A 23,846-nucleotide genomic window follows, 5' to 3' on the forward strand; every position below is an offset into this window, starting at 1 on the left:
GGATAGAGAGTTAGAAACATCGATGAGAGAGAAACATTGATCAGCTGCCTCCTGCACACCCACTACTGGGATGTGCCTGCAACCAAGGACAAGAATCGAACCTGGGACCCTTCAGGCCGCAGGCTGATGCTCTATCCACTGAGCCAAACAGGTTAGGGCTATTTAGTTGATTTTTTTTTTTTAAATGTCACCACACACCTGTAAGAAAACAAAGGAAAGGTAAAAGAAAGAAACAATTACCTGGGCTCCCATCATTTTCTTCTGTGCTCAGGAAATACTGAGTTACATGGATTCTATGTATGTTGTGTCCTCTGCTTCTGCCGTGAAGTTCTTAGAGTTAGACATCTAGGTATCCAGTTAAAGTTGTCCCCAGAAATGATGGTACCCAAGTCTAAGAGCCTCCTTTTCCTTCCTTCATTCCTTTACTTGATGCTTCTTACTATTGGGGAGCCAGGACCTGTGGGCTGAGGAGCAAATTGACTTTGAGTGGACATTCCTTCTGGGCCCAGATGTTGTCACTGTTACCACATACTTTGCTTAAAGAAAGGACCCCAATATTCTTTTTTTAAAAATATATATTTTATTGATTTTTTTTACAGAGAGGAAGGGAGAGGGATAGAGAGTTAGAAACATCGATGAGAGAGAAACATCGATCAGCTGCCTCCTGCACACCCCCTTCTGGGGACATGCTTGCAACCAAGGTACATGTCCTTGACCGGAATCGAACCTGGGACCCTTCAGTCCGCAGGCCGAAGCTATATCCACTGAGCCAAACCGGTTAGGGCAGGACCCCAATATTCCGGTGTCCCAGAGGCTTTCACCCTCTAGGACAATGTCCATAGTTAGACATTTGTTAGTCTGGCAGTTTCTTTCAAAACTAAACATACTCTAATAAGATCCAAAAAGCACATTCCTTGGTATTTACCAAAATGATATGAAAATTTATGTCTACTCAGAAATCTGATTATAGATGGTTATAGCATCTTCAGACAATCATATATTACTCAGCAATCAAAGGAAATTAGCTATCAAGCAATAAAAAAACAAGCAGAGCTGGTTCCTTGAAAACATAAACAAGATTGATGAACCTGTAGCCAGATTCATCACGAAACAAAGAGAGAGATTCAAATAAATAAAATCAGAAATGAAAGACAAGTAACAACTGACATCACAGAGATACACAGGATTCTAAGAAAATATTATGAACAACTATATATATATATATTTTTTTTTTAAATATATTTTATTGATTTTTTACAGAGAGGAAGGGAGAGAGATAGAGAGTTAGAAACATCGATGAGAGAGAAACATCGATCAGCTGCCTCCTGCACATCTCCCACTGGGGATGTGCCTGCAACCCAGGTACACGCCCTTGACCGGAATCGAACCTGGGACCCTTCAGTCCGCAAGCCGACGCTCTATCCACTGAGCCAAACCGGTTTCGGCATGAACAACTATATTGCACCAAACTGGACAACTGGGTGAATTGGATAAATTCCTAGAAATATACAATCTTCCAAAACTGAATCAGGAAGAATCAGAAAATCTGAATAGACCAATCACAACTAATGAAATCAAAGCAGTAATTAAAACATACCTCCCATTGCTGGTGGGAATGCAGACTGGTGCAGCCACTGTGGAAAGCAGTATGGCGTTTCCTCAAAAATTTAAAAATGGAACTCCCATTTGACCTAGTAATACCATTTCTAGGAATATATCCCAAGAAAACAGAAACACCAATCAGAAAGGATATATGCACCCCTATGTTCACAGCAGCACAATTCACCATAGCTAAGATCTGGAAACAGCCTAAGTGCCCATCAGCAAATGAGTGGATTAGAAAACTATGGTACATCTACACGATGGAATACTACACTGCTATAAAAAAGAAGGAATTCTTACCATTTGCAGCAGCATGGATGGAACTGAAGAACATTATGCTGAGTGAAATAGCCAGGCAGTAAAAGAAAAATACCACATGATCGCACTCATTTATGGATAATAAAGAACATTATAACCTAATGAACAAAAAGATAGATACAGAGGCAAAGAAGCATCGAACAGACTGTCAAATTACAGTGGGAAGCCTGGGGAATGTTGGGGGGAGGGGGTAAGAGATCAATCAAAGAACTTATATGCATGCATATAAGCATAACCAATGTACACAAGACACTGGGGGGGGGGTGTAAGGGCATGTGCTGGGGGGTTGGGGAGGCCGGGGGAAGGTCAATGGGGAAAAAAGGGGACATATGTACTACTATTTGTAATACTTTAAACAAGAAAATAAAATTAAAACAACAACAACAACAACAACAAACCTCCCAGAAATCAAAGTCCTGGACCAGATGGTTTCACAGGTGAATTTAACCAAATATTTAAAGAAGAATAACACCTATCCTTCCAAACTACTAAAAAAAATTCATGAGGAGAGAACACTTCCAAGCTCATTTTATTAGGCCAGCATTATCCTAATAAAAAAACCAGAAAAACACACTACACAGTAAGAAAATTATAGGCCAATATCCCTTGTGAACATAGATGCTAAAACATCAACAAAATATTAGCAAACTGGATCTAGCAATATATTAAAGAGATCATACACCATGATCAAATGGGATTTATTCTAGGAATGCAATGCTGGTACAATATTAGCAAATCAATAAAAGGGATACATTACATAACCATAATGAAGGAAAAAAATCACACGATCATATCAATAGAGGTAGAAAAAGCATTTGATAAAATCCAGCATCCATTTATGATAAAAACTCTCAGCAAAGTGGGAATAAAGGGATCAAAACTCAACATAATAAAGTCCATATATGACAAACCCATAGCCAACATCATACTCAATGGGCAAAAACTAAAAGTGTTTCCCTTAAGATCAGGAAGAAGACAGGGATGCCCACTCTTATTCAATATAGTACTGGAAGTCCTAGCCACAGCAATCAGACACGAAGAAGAAATAAGCCCTAACCAGTTTGGCTCAGTGGATAGAGCGTCAGCCTGCAGACGGAAGGGTCCCAGGTTCGATTCTGGTCAAGGGCATGTACCTTGGTTGCAGGCACATCCCCAGTTAGGGGGTGTGCAGGAGGCAGCTGATCAATGTTTCTCTCTCATCGATGTTTCTAAGTCTCTATCCCTCTCCCCTCCTCTCTGTAAAAAATCAATAAAATATATACTTTAAAAAAAGAAGAAATAAAAGGCATCCAAATTGGAAAGGAGGAAGTAAAACGGGCATTATTCACACATGACATGATTCTCTATGTAGAAAACCCTGTATACTCCACCAAAAAATGACTAAAACTGATAAATGAATTCAGTGAGGTAGTAGGATGCAAAATTAATACTCAGAGATCAGTGGCATTTTTATAGGCCAGGAATGAACTATCAGAAAAATTAGGAAAACAATTCCACATACTACTGCAACAAGTGAAAATAAGGTACGTCGGAATAAATTTAACCAAGGAGGGAAACGACCTCTACCTGGAAAATTATAGGATACTGAAGAAAGAAACCGAGGAAGATACAGACAAGTGGAAACATACCCATGTTCATGGATAGGAAAAACTAACACCATTAAAATGTCCATACTGCTGAAACCGGTTTGGCTCAGTGGATAGAGCGTCGGCCTGCGGACTGAAGGGTCCCAGGTTCGATTCCGGTCAAGGGCATGTACCTGGGTTGCGGGCACATCCCCAGTGGGGGGTGTGCAGGAGGCAGCTGATCGATGTTTCTCTCTCATCGATGTTTCTGACTCTCTATCTCTCTCCCTTCCTCTCTGTGAAAAATCAATAAAATATATAAAAAAATAAAATAAAATGTCCATACTACCCAAAGCAATATATAGGCTCAGCGCGGTTCCTATTAACAATGGCATATCTCACAGATCTACAACAAAATATTCCAAAAATTCACATGGCCTCATAAAAGACCCCAAGAGCCTTAGCAATCTTGAGAAAGAAGAACAAGGTCTCTCTCCAAGGCCCCCCCCCCCCCTTTTCTCTGACTTCCCAGTGAGCCAAAGCTGCCCCGCTTAGGCGCTCTCCTGTTGCTTCTTCTATCCTAAGCCCTTCCTTGGTTCGCTGTCTCCAGCTTTATAATAAAACTTTCCCAAAACAAAAACCCCTGCTCCTCCACTTCACTTCAAGGTTCCCTCTTGAACCCTTTTTGGTTCCAGTCCGGACTAGCAACTCGCCCCTCAGGCATCAGTGGGACAGGACACAGGTTTTTAGGACGGACCAGCACTGGAAGGAGTGACATTGCTTTGGGTTAACTGGGGGCGGGCATCCTTCCGGTCTGTTTCCGGGAATCCAGGTTTGAGCCTGAACATAACGGTTCTGGGGGCCCCCCGACCTCTCAACAGTGAAGACCCCACCAGGCGTCTCTACGACGAGTCCTATATTAAACCCCACACATGCCCCAGAAACCAAAAGGGGCACCCCCAAACCCGGGCTTCTCTGCCACTGAGCACGGCGTCCGCTGACAGACTTTCCGCCCCGACTCTCATCCACAAGCGGAGCGACCCCCGTGGACCTCATACCCAGAGAGAGTCGGGTTCCGGGGGGTGACTTCTTCGCACCCTCAGTCCCTGCCCGCCCGCGGCCCCGTCACCAACGGCCAGACCCCTTAGTGACGGAATCCGAAAAAGAAACCCAACCACAACGGTCCACACGCTCGCGTGTCACGGAGCTCCGCCAGCCGAGAATCCGAGCCCAGAGCCCGACTCACCGAATCCCGCGCCGCTCGGGACACCGCGGGCAGGGACGGAAGGCTGAGCCCGCGTCCGAGGCCGCTTCCCATTCGCGGTTCCTAAGGACGCTCATCGGCTGCCTGGCACCAGGGAGTTCCGCGAGGACCGCCCGGCGACGGCGGACTTCCGAGTTCCAACGGTGGGCCCCGCTCTATGACGTACGTGGCCACGCCCACCCCGGCGTTTGTGACCGGAGCGGCCGTGACGGCTGTGGGAAGAAACGGCGATCATTCCTGGCCACCACGATGCTGTGACCCCCTCGCTGGACGGACGGTCCATTGCCGTGTTGTCTGTAAGGGTTTAAAGGCGGTGCCTATCCGAGGGCCACGTGGCGCGCTCCTCCCACTGGGGAACAAGGAAAGATGGCGGCGCCCTCTGCGCCCCGTATAGCTGAGCGCCATGGGCGCGGCCATCTTGGACGAAGGCAGGTGTCCGTACGGCAGAGTTGGCTGAGGTGTCGGATGTTCTCGGATGCTTGTAGAAGCCGAGATATCGCCGGAGCGGTAGTGGGCACAGAGTTGACAAAGGGGCGGTCATTTATTTATTTATTTTTATTTTTAAAAAATATTTTTTGTATTGATTTCAGAGAGACAGAGATGGAAACATCAATGATAAGAGAGAATCATTGACCGGCTGCCTCCTGCACGCCCCCTACTGGGGATCAAGCATAAAACCCGGGCTTGTGTCCTTGCTGGAATCGAACCCAGGTCCCTTCTGTCCGCAGGCGGACGCTCTATCCATTGAGCCAAACCGGCCAGGGCAGGAGCGGTCATTGAAAGGCTTAGGTCTGCCGACAGGGCGGTTGTGTGTGGAGCGGATAAGGCATTTGTAGTTTAGAAGTCCATCAGAATGATGATACCCTCGTGGGAGGGGACACAGCTTCCTCTAGTGCAGAAAGGGATGAAGTGACAAAAATAAATGAAGATGGTGGGGCATTTGGGAATATGAAATTATGAGATGACACAATTATCATACTTTGCACAGTTTCCAACTCAAAGAGGGCACATTTTAAAACGTTATTTTTACGCAGGGAGTGATGGGTCTATAATTACAGCAGTGGTTCTCAACCTTCCTAATGCCGCAACCCTTTAATACAGTTCCTCATGTTGTGGTGACCCCCAATTTCATTGTGACAAATTGAACATAATGAAAGCATAGTGATTCATCACAAATACAATATGTCATTATATATGTGTTTTCCGATGGTCTTAGGCGACCCCTGTGAAAGGGTCGTTCGACCCCCAAAGGGGTCGCGACCTACAGGTTGAGAACCGCTGAATTTGAGTCTTTGAGTAGATCCTTTACAGAAGGCAACCTGGATCCATTTAAAATTTTTCATTTTCTTTGACCCAACGATTCTAATTACAGCAGGTTATTTAGTTAAAAAAAGGTATTTTCTATTAATCACAGCTGCTTTTGTAATTTAAAAATGGAAAAACTTAAAAATATAATGATAATTTGAGTATCTTGGTAAATTATGAAATATCCGTTTAGCATAACTGTGAATAGCAATTAAAAACAATATACTAAAGAAAAACACACCGATATACTACAGCCCTAAACAGTTTGGCTCATTGGATAGAGCGTTGGTCCATGGACTGAAAGGTCCTGGGTTCAATTCTGGTCAGTTGCAGGCTTGTGGGCACCAGGGGGAGGCAACCAATCAGTGTCTCTATCACATCATGTATTCTCTCTCTCCCTCACTTCCTGTCTATAAAAGCCAATGGAAAAATATCCTGTGAGGATTAACCAAAAAAAAGAAAAAAACACCACCACCAATATACAGTTGTCAGTATAAAAAAAAGATATTATTCAGAGGACAAAAAACTGATCTGTAGACTGTATCCTATCTAATAAAAGAGAAACATGGTAATTAGCGTACGACCATTACCCTTCCCATTGGCTAATCAGGGCGATATGCAAATTAACTGCCAGCCAAGATGGCAGCCGGCAGCCAGGCAGCTTGAAACTAACATGAGGCTTGCTTGCTTCAGTGACGGAGGAAACCAACATTCCCCGCCTGTCTTGCCGGCCTCTGAGCCTGCAGTTTGAAACATTGTAACAAATATAGAAGCTAAACAAAACCCCAGAAACCTGCTTTCTGCGAGCGGGTATCTCAGAGCTGGAGTTATACATTGTTTTGATTATAGAACCCAAACAAACCAAATACCTGCTTTCAGCAGCAGAGGCCTCAGAGCTGGAGCCAGAGCTAAAGCTGGCCCAGAATAAAAAAGAAAAAGAAAAAAAGGAGCAGTTGGGAGGTTCAGCCCTCAGCCCCTCACCCAGACTGGCCAGGCACCCCAGTGGGGACCCCCACCCTGAAGGGGGTGTGTCCAGCTGCAAACAGCCATCATTCCCTCACCCAGGCTGGCCAGGCACCCCAGTGGGGACCCTCACCTTGATCCAGGACAACCTTCAGGGAAAACCAGCCAGCCCCACCCATGCACCAGGCCTCTATCCTATATAGTAAAAGGGTAATATGCCTCCCAGCACCGGGATCAGGGGAGCCGAGAGGCCTCCTGGCACCAGGATCAGCGTGACAGGGGGAAGCGCCCAAACCCCCTGATCGCCCTGCAGCTCTGTGTGTGACAGGGGGCAGGGCCACAACCTCCCTATCTGCCCTGCTCTGTTCATGACAGGGGAAGGCGCCCCAACCCCCTGATCGCCCTGCAGCTCTGTGTGTGACAGGGTGCGGCGCCCCAACTCCCCTTCACCCCCCACGGGCCCTGCTCTGTGTGTGACAGGGTAGAGCCATAACCTCCCCATCGGCCCTGCCCTGAGTGTGAGAGTGGCAGCACCCCAACCCCCTGATCGGCCCTGCTCTGTGGGTGATAGAGGGCGGTGCCCCAACCCCTGATCTGCCCTGCTCTGTGTGTGACAGGGGGTGGTGCCCCAACTACCCTATCGGCCCTACTCTGTGAGTGACAGGGGGGAGCTCCTCAACCCTCTGATGGGCCCTGCTCTGTGCGTGACAGGGGGGAGCTCCCCAACCCCCTGATTGACCCTGCTCTGTGCGTGACAGGGTAAGGAGCCCCAAACGCCCTGATGGGCCCTGCTCTGTGCGTGACAGGGGCCAGCGCCCCAACCCCCAGATTGGCCCTGCTCTGTGCGTGACAGGGGGTGGCGCCACAACCTCCCCATCAACCCTGCCTTGAGTGTGACAGGGGGCGGTGCCCCAACCCCCCAATCACCCTACCCTGAGCGTGACTGAGGGTGGCATCGCAACCTCCCAATCCGCCCCGCTTTGTGCATGACAGGGGGCGTTGCCCAAACTCCCCAATCGACCCTGCTCTGAGCCCGACCAGGGGCTGCACGTAGGGATTGGGCCTGCCCTCTGCCACCTGGGAGCAGGCCTAAGCCAGCAGGGCGTTATCTCCTGAGGGGTCCCAGACTGCGAGAGGGCACAGGCCAGGCTGAGGGACCCTCTCTTCCCCCCGAGTGCACAAATTTTTGTGCATCGGGCCTCTAGTCTATAAAATAAAAGCTGAAGCGACCGTTAAGGTGGAACAACCAGAATGACTGGTTGCTATGATGCACACTGACCACAAGGGGGCAGGTGCTAAATGCAGGAGCTGCCCACTGGTGGTCAGTGTGCTCTCACAGGGGGAGCACTGCTCAGCCAGAAGCCATGCTCAAGGCTGGCAAGCACAGTGGTGGTGGTGGGAGCCTCTCCTGCCTCCGCGGTAGTGCTAAGGAGCAGCAAGCTGAGCTGTAAGGAGCAGTGAGCAGGCGAGCAGTAATGAGTAAGGGGTCCTGGACTGCAAGAGGGATGTCTGACTGCCGGCTTAGGCCCAATTCCTGCAGGGAGCGGGCCTAAGCTGGCAGGCAGATGTCCCCCAAGCAGTCTCGGACTGTGAGCGGGCATAGGCCTGGCTGAGGGACCCCCTGACCCCAGTGCATGAATTTCATACACCAGGCCTCTCATGTATATATACTATGACCCTGTTATGACAAGTCATAAATGCTTGTCCTTTTGAAAATTGTGATTGGTTAAATAAAACATTTATTTTGGATTAGTTTAGGATTTTTGTACACATGGGTAGAAAATATGAGTTTTCACAACCCAATTTTTGTGATTCTCCATTGTAAATATATAGAGGCCCGGTGCACAAAAATTTGTGCACTGGCGGGGGGGGGGGTAGGGTGTCCCTCAGCCCCACTTGTGCCCTCTCACAGTCTGGGACACCTTGGGAGATAACGACCTGCTGGCTTAGGCCCGCTCCCAGGTGGCAGAGGGCAGGCCCAATCCCTATGTGCCTGCCCTGCAGCTCCTGGTCAGGCTCAGAGCAGGGCTGATTGGGGAGTTGGGGCGCCGCCCCCTGTCATGCACAGAGCAGGGCCGATCAGGAGGTTGCGATGCCACCCTCAGTCACGCTCAGGGTAGGGCCGATTGGGGGTTTGGGGCGCCGCCCCTTGTCACACTGAAGGCAGGGTCGATGGGGAGGTTGTGGCACCACCCCGTCACGCACAGAGCAGGGCGGATCAGGGGGTTGGGGCGCTGCCCCGTCATGCACAGAGGAGGGCCCATCAGGGGGGTTGGGGCTCTGTACCCTGTCACACACAGAGCAGGGCCGATCAGTAGGTTATGATGCCACCCTCAGTAATGCTCAGGGTAGGGCCGATTGGGGGATTGGGGCGCTGCCCCGTCATACTCAAGGCAGGGTGGATGGGGAGGTTTGGGCGCCGCCCCCTGTCACCCACAGAGCAGGGCCAATCAGGGGGTTGGAGCACTCCCCCCTGTCACACACACAGCAGGGCCCATGGGGGGGTTGGGGTGCCGCACCCTGTCACACACAGAGCAGAGCCGATCAGGGGGTTGGGGCGCCTTCCCCTGTCAGGAACAGAGCAGGGCAGACAGGGAGGTTGTGGCCCCGCCCCCTGTCACACACAGAGCTGCAGGGCAATCAGGGGGTTTGAGCGCTGCTCCCTGTCACGCTGCTCCATGGGCCAGGAGGCCTCGTGGCTCCGCTGATCCCAGTGCTAGGAGGCCTCGCTGCTCCGCTGATCCTGGTGCTAGGAGGCCTCAGGGCTCCGCTGATCCCGGGTTTGGGAGGCCTTGTGGCTCCACTGATCCCAGGCCGGGAGGCCTCGCAGTTCCGCTGATCTCGGTGCTGGGAGGCCTCGCTGCTCCGCTGATCCCGGTGCTGGGAGGCATATTACCCTTTTACTATATAGGATAGAGGCCTGGTGCACGGGTGGGGGCCGGCTGGTTTGCCCTGAAGGGTGTCTTGGATCAGGGTGGGGGTCCCGCTTGGGTTCCTGGCCAGCCTGGGTGAGGGGCTGATGGCTGTTTTCAAGCTGGCCACACCCCCTTCAGGGTGGGGGTCCCCACTGGGGTGCCTGGCCAGTCTGGGTGAGGGGCTGAGGGCCATTTTCAGGCTGGCCGGCACCTGAAGCTCCCAGCCTCTCCTTTTTTTTTTTTCTTTTCTTTTTGTATTCTGGGATTTATTCTATAATTGAAACTTTGTTGCTGTCACTGGAGCTGAGAGCCGGATCCAGCTCTGAGGCCACGGCCTGCTGAAAGTAGGTATCTGGGGTTTGTTTAGCTTCTATTATTGAAATTTCATTGCTTTTGGAGCTCAGAGCCAGGCCACGGCACATGGGAAACCTTGGCTTCCTCCACCACTGGAGCAAGCAAGCCTCCTGCTCACTTCAACTGCGTGGCTGCCAGCTGCCATCTTTGTTGGAGGTTAATTTGCATATCGCCCTGATTAGCCAATGGGAAGCATAGAGAAGGTATGGTTAATTACCCTTTTTGTCTTTTATTAGATAGGATACACACACACACAGAGCCCTAGCAGATTTGGCTCAATGGATAGAGTGTCAGCCTGCAAACCTGGGTTCGATTCTGGTCAAGGGCCTATACCTTGGTTGCAGCTCCTCCCCAGACCTGGGCTTAGTCAGGGCTCATGCAAGAGCCAACCAATCGATGCATTTCTCTAACATTGATGTTTCTGTCTTTCCCTCTCTCTTCCACTCTCCCTAAAAATCAATGGAGGAAATATCCTTGGGTGAGGATTAAAAGATATATACATACTAGAGGCCCAATGCATGAAATTTGTGCAAGAGTAGGCCTTCTTTCCCCCAGCTGCTGGCACCAGCTTCCCTCGGCCTGGGCCTCCCTCTTTGGGGCGATCATGGGGCGATGGCCAGGCCCTGACCAATCACATTGCACCCGCCTTGGCTGGCCTGGCGCCAGTGGGTGTCATAGCATGGTCCCGGATGATTGTCCGGATGGTCGTCTCGCTGTTACACCATTCAGTCAATTTGCATATTATGCTTTTATTATATAGGATTATCATGTTCTCTCTCTGAGTTTTTAATATTATGTTTGATGGTTGAAAGCCAAAATGATAACTTTACCTGATTTGGTTCTCAGTGTATGTAGGACATCATTTAATTAAATACTACCACATAGCTGATGGGATGGTAAGAATCAAATATGACAATGCCAGTGCTAGGAAGGACATGGAACAACTGAAGCATTCACACATTGCTGGTGGGGATGTAGTAAATTAGTACAGCCACTATGGAAAAGTTTGGCATTTCTTATAAAGTTAAACACTATCTTAGCATAAGACTCCTCAGTGCTTATCCCAGAAAAACAAAATTGTGTACATAAATGTTGATAACATCTTTATTCATAGCAATGAAATGCTGGAAACAACCCAAACATCCATCAGCAGTGAACAGATTAACAAATGGTACACCCATACTGAAAAATACTACTCAGTAACAAAAAAGGAAAACTGTTTATACACCCAACAAAGTGGATGGATCTTAAGAGCAATTTGCTGAGTGGGGGGAAAACAGCCCAGCTCAAAGGTTACATACATTCCATTTTAAGAAATGATAAAATTAGAGCTATGGAGTACTGATCAGTGGTGGCCATAGGTCAGGGTTGGGGGACAGTGTGTGTATAAAGGGGTAGCAGGAGGATGTATCTTTGCGTTGGTACAACAATTCTGCATCCTGATTGTGGCGGGATTTACAGGTATCTATACATGTGATAAAATTTCATAGACCTCAACACCAAAAAACAAAACAAAACAAAACAAACCTCACACAAATGGAAGCATAACAAAACTAGTGAAATCCAAATAAGGTCTATAGTCAACAGCATTTTATTGGTTTTGATGTCATTTTACTGGTTTTGATGATGTATCAGGTTCTATTACTGAAGAGGCCGAGTAAAGGTCCCCAGGAACTTTGTATGATTTGTAATTCCCTGTGAGTCTAAAATCATTCCAAAACAAATTTCAGAAAGATCATATTTAAGATGTTTTCAAAACTTATAAACTTGGATAAATACATCCAATGATGTGGAATTATATTTATGAGTATATTTCTTTTACTTCTGAAGTACACAGTACATTGAAAGAGATGAATTTAGAGCCCAGGAAATGCAAGAGCTAATCATATAATGATACGAAGTGGACACAGAACACTCCTGCTTGTATATAACATTAACATTTAATCAGTGTTGAGAATTGCCTACTTTAAATTTATGGAACCATTGAGTATATGGTTCAAAGTATCCTGTCCCAGAATGGACATTGGTTACATAATAAGTTTAGACTTGGCCTAGAAAACTCAAGTAGATATCATTTTTCCAACCTTTCTTCATGAATTCTCTGATATTTTGCTGAAGTCACTCTACATTGTGTTTCCAGCAGTTTTATTGCTGTATGAACTCATGAGAAATGATTAATTCTGCCATATTCTTTGCCATCTAAAATTATTCTCCAGCATCAATATCAGGCAACTTATTGAGGTTTATTTCTAAACAAAGGCTTTCCCATGACCATCATGTTACTACTGTGTACGAGATCACTAATGAGATAGTCTTTATTCCCACAGCAGGCTTTCCTAGTGTTTCTATGTGATTTATATTAGCATATACTTGTCAGACATATCACTACCTGCAGTGAGTGTGGGAAAGGTTATTTCATGTGAGAAATGTTTCCTCAAGACTTTCTGCATTTTTCTTATGTATTAATTTTGACATACAGTGTAAGGTAATTTGTCACCTAAGGCACTAGCACATTCTTTGCATTTATTAAATTTCAGTCCTATGCAAATTCCATAATTTCCCATGAAAGTCTAGCAACAGGCTAATAAAGTACACTGACAATATTGCACTGAACTCTCATGGTTTGACTTTGTCCCTTGCACGAGTTCACTTGTAAGTAATGAATTCAGACTCTGCAAAGGATTATGTACCTTGACTACACATTTTGTGTATTAATAAGGCTTGACAAATGAAAGGTTATCCCAATCATTGAATCCATAGAGTCTTTTATTTTATAAGTTCTTTCATATACCGTGAGTGCTGAATTCATGTTGAAGGCTTTCTCAGACTAACTGCATACATACACTTTGTCTACTGTGTCACTTACCTGGTGGGTCATGACATCAGTACATATAAAAGAAGTCTATCTTGTGTGAAGTATCTGACATTGTACAAGGCATATTATTTTTCCTGAAGGTGTGACCATATTCATTGCATTGTTAGGGTTTGTTCCCATTATGAGTTCTATGATGTACAAGGAGATTTCTCTTTGAAGAGAAGCCCTTCCCACATTCACTGCACACAAAAGGTTTCTCTCCGGTGTGAGTTCGTTGATGGACGATTAGACGACTTTTCACAGCAAATCCTTTCCCGCATGCATTGCACGCATAAGGTTTCTCCCCAGTATGGATTTGCTGATGTAAAATGAGCTCAGTTTCCATGGCAAAGCCTTTTCCACATTCACCACACATATAGGATTTCTCTTCTGTATGAATTTGCTGATGTACGAGGAGATAGCGTTTCATGGTGAAGCCTTTTCCACATTCACTGCACGAAAAGGGTTTCTCCCCAGTATGAGTCCGCTGATGTACCGTAAGGTTGCTCTTAAAGGCAAAACCTTTTCCACATTTACTGCATATATAGGGTTTCTCTCCAGTATGAGTTCGCTGGTGTAACATCAGCCCACTATTCACGATGAATCCTTTCCCACATTCACTGCATCTGTATGGTTTCTCTCCAGTATGTGTTCGCTGATGTACAACCAGCCGACTCTTCAAGGGGAAGCCTTTCCCACACTCACTGCAGGTGTAGGGTTTCTCTCCAGTATGCGTTCGCTGATGTATGATAAGCATGCTCTTCACCGTGAAGCCTTTTCCACATTCGTCACATACATAGGATTTCTCTACCGTATGATTTCTCTGATGCACAATGAGGTTACTCTTCCTGGTAAAGCCTTTTCCACATTCACTGCACACATAGGGTTTCTCTCCAGTGTGAGTTCGCTGGTGTTCAATCAGACGGTTCTTCATGGTGAATCCTTTCCCACACTCATTGCATACGTATGGTTTCTCTCCTGTATGATTTCGTTGGTGTATGAGGACATAGTGCTTCGTGGTGAAAGCTTTCCCACAGTCACTGCAGGTGTAGGGTTTCTCTCCAGTATGAGTTCGCTGATGTATGATGAGCCTGCTTTTCCCAGTGAAGCCTTTCCCACATTCACCACAGACATAGCATTTCTCTCCAGTATGATTTTGTTGATGTACAATGAGATTACGCTTTCCTGGGAAGCCTTTTCCACATTCATTGCACACATAAGGTTTCTCTCCAGTGTGAGTTCGCTGGTGTTCAATCAGACGGCTCTTCATGGTGAAGACTTTGCCACAGTCACTGCATATAAAGGATTTCTCTCTTTCATGAATTTTCTGATGATCATTGAGCCTGGATTTTCTGGAGAAGACTTTTGCACACAAACTACAACTGTAAGGTTTCTCTCCTGTGTGAATTCTCTCGTGATCAGTGAGCTGAGACTTCTTAGCAAAGCTTTTTCCACATTCACTGCACACGTGGGCTTTCTCTACCTCCTGAGTTCCCTGATGCTTAATGACCTGGGACTTATTGCTAATGGGTTTTGCACTGACAGGGAATTTAACTGCAAGATGAAAATCATGTTTGCCATGCTGAAATGATTTTCCATCTCCATTCAACTTAGCAGAGTTCTTAGTTTCATAGCTTTTACTCTGTTTGACTAAACTTAAATTTGATTTCAGAGTTTTCATGTAGAAGTCAAACACACCATGATTTTGCCTGAAAGGAAAATGCCTTTTGCTTTGAGGAACAATATTTCCAAATGTATCTTGTTTGTGCATTTGTTCCATACCTTCCAACATTCTTTGATTTTCCCAGTGATCCTGGAGATAATTATCAACTTTTCCAGTGTCTAGGAAAGAAAACAATGAAGCTTTTTTTTATAATCTTGTTTGGAATTAAACTTTTAATTAATTATTTTTTTTTAATGGCACATTAGTGACAATCCTGTGGTGACACTATGAAAAAATACACCATGTGTAAGTGTTCCTTATTTCTTACACATTGGTAAAAACACCATAATATAAACAAACCAAAAGGAAAAAGTGGTATACCAGTAAGGTTACCACTAAGGTAGTTGACAATTAATGTAGATTTAGCTGCTTTTGGACCTTTCAAAACATGTACAGAAAGTAAAATCCAAGCAAGTCATTTTTATGCAGCAAAGGACAAGGTTTGGAGGAATACCTTTCCACAGAACTTAGAAAGACCCAGATCCCAGAGGTGGAAAACTAATCCAGATGATGAGGGTTGCATTTGTTCAGACCAAAATTACTTATTGAATGGCTCCCTGTACCGGGTATTGTGCTGGTGGTTTGGAATATATATACAATAGGCCTTACTTTTACTTATCTTAAATCTAGTTAAAATCTAGGGAAAATTGAAAAGAAAAAAAAAAGTAAGGAGTTGGAGATTATTAAACATGGACTAAAGGAGCAATGGAGATGGTGGAAAGTGGAGGAAATCAGGATATATTTGCATAAAGAAATGGCAAAGTTGCCCTAGCTGGTTTGGTTCAGTGGCTAGAGCACTGGCCTGCGGATTGAAGGGTCCTGGGTTCAATTCTGGTCAAGAGCACATGCCCGGGTTGTGGGCTTGATCCCCAGTGGGGGATGTACAGGAGGCAGCCGATCAATAGTTCTCTCTCATCATTAATGTTTCTCTCCCTCTCTCTCCTTCTCCCTTCCTCTCTGAAATCAATAAAAATATATTTTTTAAAAATGTGGAGATAATCAACATATACTGATATTCAAGACGAGAGAACTGGCTCATATGTTGGGAGGACATGTAGTATGAAAGATGATAAATGTACAAACCAAGGTTTTAGACATTTAGGATTTTGGGATTCTTTAAAGTCCCCTTAGAGGCACTGAATTCTGACTATGGAGTCAGAGAAAATACATACGGGGGTGTAAAGAATAAAGATATTACCTAGCAAGTAAGACTATAAGGTCTTCAGAATTTGGATTAAAGTGAATGAGACAGACTCTCACATCATAATCCTCTTCCTAAATTTGCCCTTCTCTAGACCACCAAGCAAGTAACACCACCAAGAAACATTGTGTGGAACTCATATAATCACCACTCCAGCCTTTTAGCTGAGCTGTGTCATATTATCATATGTTCTACTGATAACAAAATAGGACAACAATGATTGATAGGAAATTTTGCAGCTGGCCAGTGTACCTCACAGTCATCTTCAGAAGCTCAAGTGCTACATGGAATTTGGCAACTGTCACCTTTTTGCAATCACATTCAGCATTCAGTACAAAAGTCATACCCAACATTTTCCCATTTTAGTGTCCCTGATATATTTGTTCCCTCACTTGCCACCAGCATCTACTTCAGTAATTCTATATTTATGTCTCGTTGGCAACAGTTAGGTTGTACTAAAGGACTAACTTCCTCCTTGAAGATCTAGGTTGTGTTAGTTTTATCTTCAATATTTCTTAGAACGTCTGCTTGTTCCTTATTATTGCTATACTACTAAAATCAGGTAAAGAAAGACAATGTAGAGTTACAAAAATACAAAACCAACCAACTCTCCACCATGCTACTTCAACTCATATGGAATCCAGTCAGTCATCCTGGCTGCCTCCTGCAAGCCCCCAACCACTGGGGACCGAGCCCACAACCCGGGCATGTGCCCTTGACCGGAATCGAACCTAGGACCTTTCAGTTTGCAGGCTGACGCTTTACCCACTGAGCCAAACCGGCTAGGCCATCCTAGCAATAACAGTGTACATCAACATGAATGCTCCATTTATCCAGGTTTCCACTCCACTCTTTTCCCTGCAGAGAGCTTCTAACAGTAGCTGTCATCTGCCTGACTTGAGGCCACTCTTTTGATAGTCAACCCCATGGCCTAGCATGTTTCCTCATGTGTTTCATGCCTTCATAACTAATTCATAGCATCATCTTCCTAATTAAAAATGTAGACATACCTGGTATATAGGGTGAACTTGGCGGGTACCTGAGCACTGCTGATGTGTGTTCTCCATGGTGATGGCAGCCAGTCCTTGTAGGCAATTGGCCCGGGAGTAAATCTCTCCCCTTGATGTGCCAACAACAATCAAGGCTCAACTACAACAGGAGAGTTCACACAGCTCATCTACGGGACAAACTTGAAGTGACCAGCTCACGTGACTGGGGAGGCTGCACCACTGGGTCCTACAGGGCACCTACTACATAAGGCCACTCTACCAAGACAGGAAGTGCAGCAGTTCTACCGAATACACAAAAACAAACATAGGGAGGCCGCCAAAATGAGGAGACCAAGAAACAGGTCCTAAATGAAACAACAAACTTCTAGAAAAAGGAACAAAATGGAGACAGGCAATCTACCAGCTGCAGAGTTCAAAACACTGGTTATGAGGATGCTCAATAAACTTACAGGAAGAGTAGAGGAACTTACTGAAAACTTCAGCAAAGAGATAGGAAATATAAAAATGGAGGTAGAACACACACACACACATACACAAAAGAACCAGGGAGAAATGAAGTGGGAATTTCATAGCCAGGGAGATGAAACAGAGAGAGACACTGTGACAAGGTACAAAGAAGGGGTAGTTCATAGAGTTCAAGGAAGGAGAAATCTAGCAAACAAAAATCAAGATGTTCGGTAAAATAAGCGAGGATCAGTTCTCAGAGAAAAGAGGGGAAAAAGGTTTATGACCCTTTATTTATTAAAATATATTTTATTGATTTTTTTACAGAGGGGAAGGGAGAGGGATAGAGTTAGAAACATTGATGAGAGAGAAACAACATCGATCAGCTGCCTCCTGCACACCCTCTACTGGGGATGTGCCCGCAACCAAGGAATTGAACCTGGGACCCTTCATTCGGCAGGCCGAAGCTCTATCCACTGAGCCAAACCAGTTAGGGCAGTTTATGTCCCTTTAAAGACCTAAAGAAAAGTTCTGCTATGGAGAGGGATATGGGGGCACTGTTTCTGTATCCTCAAACACCCCTCCCCCTGCCCAGACTTCTCTGACTAGAATATGACTTCTGCAGTAACCCATGAGGGGAAGCAGATTTTGCCATCTAAATATTGCTTATTTTAAGCTGGCTATTTTCAAGAAAAGAAAGACACAAGAAAAAGCCTTGACATTGGCCCTCACTGCCTGTAAGAATTTAGATAGAGGGCTTGCTCCAGGAAGGGCGATACCATCACAGATAACTACAGTTTAATATGAACTAGGTGTGATAGACAGGGAGGAACCTAGCAAGGTCCCCCCCCCTTTTTTTAAATTGTCTAGAGTTTTAGATATGTCTCCCCCCCTATTGACAACCCCCCCACCCAGTCATTCTCACCCCAGCAAGCCCCCACCGCCCCAGTGTCTATGTCCACTGGTTATGCTAATACGCATGCATACACGTCCTTTGGTTGCTCTGTAACCGCCCTGCCCCCACCTCCCCTGTCATTTGTCTCTGGATCTATTTTTGGCGAGGCCCTTTAATCCAACTCCTCTTTGGGTCCCATTGTTAAAGATGCCCAGCAAACATTTATTTACCAAATACTGGCTTTGCCATCTCCATGTGGATTGACTTCCTCTCCTTTGAAGCCCACATCACAACCCTGCTCTCCTCATTATCCCTACCTCAGCGGCCTGATTTGTCCTAGGGCCCCATATTCTTATAGAGCCCCTGTATGTACATACAAAATAAATTTGGTTATTTCCCCCTTTTAACCTGTTTCATGTCAATTAGATTATTAGCTCCTCCAGAAGAACTTAGAAGGGTAAAAGGAAAATGATTCTCCTCCCCCACACCTGCCTTGTTTGTTCACACCCACTCACCTGGACAGACTAGTCTGTGGAGTTCATTGTCTATTGTCCACGTTTCTTCCCCTAGTTCCAACTTGGAGAGAGCATCTGGTTTGCTGACTTGATACCCTGTTCATAGGAAACGACAGAAAACTTGGGTTGGGACAGCCGTGGGCAAACTACGGCCCGTGGGCCGGATCCGGCCAGTTTGAAATGAATAAAACTATTGAAAAAAAAGACCGTACCCTTTTATGTAATGATGCTTACTTTGAATTTATATTAGTTCACACATACACTCCATCCATGCTTTTGTTCCGGCCCTCCAGTCCAGTTTAAGAACCCATTGTGGCCCTCGAGTCAAAAAGTTTGCCCGCCCCTGGGTTGGGAGAATGTTATGTTTAAGGGACGAGACAGTTCGCACCTGTCAGAGACTGCTCTCAGGAGAGGGCGCATGTGACACGGTGCTTTATGTCTGGTCTCTGTGCAGGTTCTGGCACAGAGCTCCTAAAGTCCTTGTAATTTCCTGTGAACAGCATAATAGGAGCATCTTTTTGGATAGTGTAAGTTCCAGTCCCTGACACTAGAACTGCTAACACCCCTGGGCTCTTCAGAGTGATGAGTGCCTTCTGTGTGCTAAGGAGATGACTGGTGGCTGGAGGCTGTAGATAGCTTCAGGGTGGGACTGATCCGGGAAGACAAAGACATGACTAGAGGGCTGGAACCTTCAACTCCAACCTTTCTCCTCATTGTGGAGAGGGAGAGGGTTGGAGATAGAATGAATCACCAATGGCCAAGAATTTACGCAAGCATGCTTACATGATGGACTTTCCCTAAAAATCCCTAAATACCTGGATGGGAGAGCTACCAGCTTGATGACCACTTTGAGATTCTGGGAGGGTGGTGTGCCTAGAGAGGGCATGGAAGGTCCACACCCCTTTCTCCACACTTTGCCCTAAATATCTCTTCCAAACCAGTTTGGTTCAGTGGATAGAGTGTCGGCCGGCGGACTGAAGGGTCCCAGGTTCGATTCCGGTCAAGGGCATGTACCTTGGTTGTGGGCACATCCCCAGTAAGGGAGTGTGCAGGAGGCAGCTCAATCGATGTTTCTCTCTCATCGATGTTTCTAACTCTCTATCCCTCTTCCTTCCTCTCTGTAAAAAAATCAATAAATATATTAAATACCTCTTCCACTTGGCTGTTTCTAAGTGTTTTTTTTTAACTTTATAATAAACTGATAATGGTAATAAGTGCCTTCCTGAGTTCTAGGAGCCATTCTAGTGAACTATTAAACCTGAGTCGGCATGGGGTGTTGCTGGAACACCAAATTTACAGCCAACTTGGACAGATTTATAGCCAAGATGTACCCTGGATACATAATACTTGTGACTGGCATCTGAAGTGAGGGTGGTCCTGTGGTATTAGCCCTTAAACCTGTGGAGTCTGATGCTACCTCTGGGTATTAGTGTCCAAACAGAATTGAACTGAGCTGCAGGACACGCAGTTGGTACCTGGTGTAGAAAACCCCCACACAGTTGGTGTCAGTTGTGTTGGTGGAGCTCATAGTAGATTATATGCTTTTATCTGGAGCCAGAGGAGGCACTGAGAACCTGCCACTCAGAGCACTGCAGTGACTCCCAAGTATACGCAGCTGGGAAAGGAAAGACCACTGACCGGGTGCCCTCTGACTAACACACGGAAGCTGTCCTCACCCACGGACACCAGGTGGCTGTAGGTCTCCAACATCACGTCCCTGTACAGGATCTTCTGATCAGGGCCCAGGAGCTGCCACTCCTCCCAGGTGAAGTCCACGGCCACATCCTCCAGTGTCAGCGGTTTCTGTAACAACACGGTCCTGTTTACTAGGGAGTGTTTTTCTTTTACTGGCCATAAATAATATAAAGGAAGTTGTCCTGTTCATATTAACTACACTTCTGACACCAATTATAATGTGAGTGTGGTCTAAAAAATTTTTTTTAATTGATATGAGAGAGAGAGAGAATGAAAAAGAAGAAGGAGGAGGAGGAGGAGGAGGAAGAGGAAGAAGAGGAAGAAGAAGAAGGAGGAGGAGGAGGAGGAAGAGGAAGAGGAGGAGGAGGAGGAAGAAGAAGAAGGAGGAGGAGGAGGAGGAAGAGGAAGAGGAAGAGGAGGAGGAAGAGGAAGAGGAAGAAGAGGAAGAAGAAGGAGGAGGAGGAGGAGGAAGAAGAGGAAGAGGAGGAGGAGGAGGAGAAGGAAGGTCAATTTGTTGTTTCACTTATTTATGCATTCATTGGTTGCTTCTTTTATGTTCCCTTACAGGGGATCAAACCCACAACCTTGGCATATCGGGACAGTGCTCTAACCAACTGAGCTAGCTGGCCAGGGCCCAATGTATATATTTCTTATTTCACAAAAGGTTAACATATTAGATACACTGGGGAGATAATTAGTAAAGTGGAATATGCATTTTAAAAAATAACCCAAAATGAAGCAGCCCCAGAAATAGATGGAAAATATAAAGGAGAGTTTAATAAATATGGATAGAGCAAGGTCTAGCATAGGCCTGTATGCAGTTTTTGGAAGAGATTATACAGAAACAGAGAAGTGATACGAAGATCTCAAGAATGAGAAAATGTCAGAACTGATTAAACTTCCTATAACTCAGACTCAGTAACCCAGCAAAGCCAGGCACGAAATCTGCATGTAGACACTTCCAGCTGAAACGACAGCATACCAGCTGCAAAAAATCAGATTATAAAAACAACCAGAAAGAAAAGATAAATTACTATCAAAAGAAAGACAACATTTACTGAAATAAAGGCAACAGAAGCCAGAAAAAAATGTTGCGAGAAACATATTTGGTCTTTGTCCCTGGTTCCTGGCACAGTTTCTCTTTCTTTCTTTCTTTTTTTTTTTTTTTTTTTATAGATTTTTATTGATTTCCGAGAGGAAGGGAGAGGGAGAGATAGAAATATCAATGATGAGAGAGAATCATTGATTGGCATGCCCTCTACCGGGGATCGAGCCTGCAACCTAGGCATGTGCCCTTGACCGGAATTGAACCCGGGACCCTTCAGTCTGCAGGCCGACACTCTATCCACAGAACCAAACCGGTTAGGGCAGTGGTCGGCAAACTACGGCTTGTGAGCCACATGTGGCTCTTTGGCCCCTTGAGTGTGGCTCTTCCACAAAATACCGACTTCTGCGCATGGGCCATGAAGTTTCAATTGCACTGTACATGCGCGCCCGCACATGGTATTTTGTGGAAGAGCCACACTCAAGGGGCCAAAGAGCCGTATGTGGCTCACGAGCCGCAGTTTGCCGACCACTGGGCTAGGGCATGGCACAGCTTATAACTTTTGGACTCTCTGATGAGTGTCTTCTGTATGCTACTGAGATGACTAGTGACTGGGGGTTCCTAGATGGCTTCAGGATGGGGGACTGGAGGTTGAGTCCCATCACTAATGGCCAGTGATTTAATCAACCATGCTGACATCATAAAACCCCCTAAACTACAGGTCTGGAGAGCTTCCGGGGTGGTAAACACACTGAGATGCTGGCCAGGTGGTGCTCCCGAGAGGCCCTCTGCACCCTTCCCCCAGGCCTTACCCTTCGCATCTCTCCCAGGTGGCTATTCCTGAGTTGTGGCCCTTATAATAAACTAGTGAAGTGCTTTCCCAGGTTCTGTGTGTCATTCCAGCAAATTACCAATCCTGAGAAGGAGGTTGTGGGACCCCAGATTTAGAGCTGGTCATCAGAAGTAGAGGTGACAACCTGGGACTTCCGACTGGCACCTAAAGTGGGGTCAGTCTTGTGGGACTTACCACCTAACCTGTGGGACCTGACGCTACCCCCAGGTAGTCAGTGTCAGAACTGAGTTGAATTGTCAGACACCCAGCTGGTGTCCCGAGAGTTGTAGAATGGGTAGATGTGAGAAAAATGACCACACATTTGGTGTCAGAAGTGCTATGAATAAAAACACCCCAGAAAGCCCTAACCGGTTTGGTTCAGTGGATAGAGAGTTGGCCTGCAGACTGAAGGGTCCCAGGTTCGATTCCGGTCAAGGGCATGTACCTTGGTTGCGGGCACATCCCCAGGTGGGGGTGTGCAGGAGGCAGCTGTTTGACGTTTCTCTCTCATCGATGTTTCTAACTCTCTATCCCTCTCCCTTCCTCTCTGTAAAAAATCAATAAAATATATTTTAAAAAAATCAGCCCAGAAGTGTGGAATATCTTCAATGTCCTGATCCTGTGGTCTTGCAGCCTAAGCTCAAATGTCACCAGAAAATAAATTGAGACCTGCTTGTCAACTGAGCAGCCAGAGAGGGGAAAACTATGGGATACTCTTTTCCATGGTATTGCAGACATTACTACATAGAAAAGAGAGCAGACTTGGTAGGGGCTGCAAATCCTTAACACTGCTGATCTGACCACATTCTGAGTTATTTCATGTGAGATGCAGATTCATTTGGAAAAATGAAAACTTACGTTCAAATACTTTTTTCCTGTTTTAAAGTGTTAACCATAAAATAAGGTAATCTATGAAAGGAATAGAGAGAGGAGAGTATGAAGTATGTTCACATCAAAGCAAAAAAAAAAAAAAATCACAGAAAATCAATAACAAGCCCTGGCTGGTGTGTTCAGTGGTCAGAGCACTGGCCCGAGCACTGAAGGGTCGAGGGTTTGATTTCTTGTCAAGGGCACGTGCTTGGGTTGCAAGTTCCATCCCCAGCCCAGTCAGGCGCATGTTGTGTCTCTCTCACATTGATGTTTCTCTCTCACCCCCTCCCTCCTTCCCTTCCACTCTCTGAAAATCAATGGAACAAATATCCTTAGGTGAGGAATAACAAAACCAAGAAAAAGAAAGAAAAGAAAAAAAGTTTTGTGAGAGGAAAATTTAAAGCACCTGCATTACACAGATATCATGGGCAAAGCTAAAAGAAAACTAACAAGCTAGGAAAATATTTTTAATAAAC

General features: G+C 45.8%; 1 protein-coding gene across 3 annotated transcripts in view; it reads right to left on the reverse strand.

Annotated features, from left to right (window-relative positions):
• The window catches only part of LOC132216091 (zinc finger protein 432-like), a 43,675-nt gene that overhangs the window by 10,054 nt on the left and 9,775 nt on the right, over positions 1–23,846 (reverse strand). Inside the window, exons 3-5 of one of the 3 annotated variants that reach the window (XM_059665176.1) lie at positions 20,605–20,731; positions 18,929–19,024; positions 13,297–14,982 (exon numbers count right to left, since the gene is read on the reverse strand). In XM_059665176.1, coding sequence (XP_059521159.1) covers positions 13,297–14,982; positions 18,929–19,024; positions 20,605–20,731 — 1,909 coding nt within the window. Of the gene's footprint in view, positions 1–240; positions 465–4,731; positions 5,042–12,887; positions 14,983–18,928; positions 19,025–20,604; positions 20,732–23,846 lie in introns of those variants that run through there. The other 2 variants (XM_059665174.1, XM_059665175.1) reach the window with 2 other exon arrangements.

Source organism: Myotis daubentonii, chromosome 15 (genome assembly GCF_963259705.1).
Source record: "Myotis daubentonii chromosome 15, mMyoDau2.1, whole genome shotgun sequence".
Lineage (NCBI taxonomy): Eukaryota > Metazoa > Chordata > Mammalia > Chiroptera > Vespertilionidae > Myotis > Myotis daubentonii.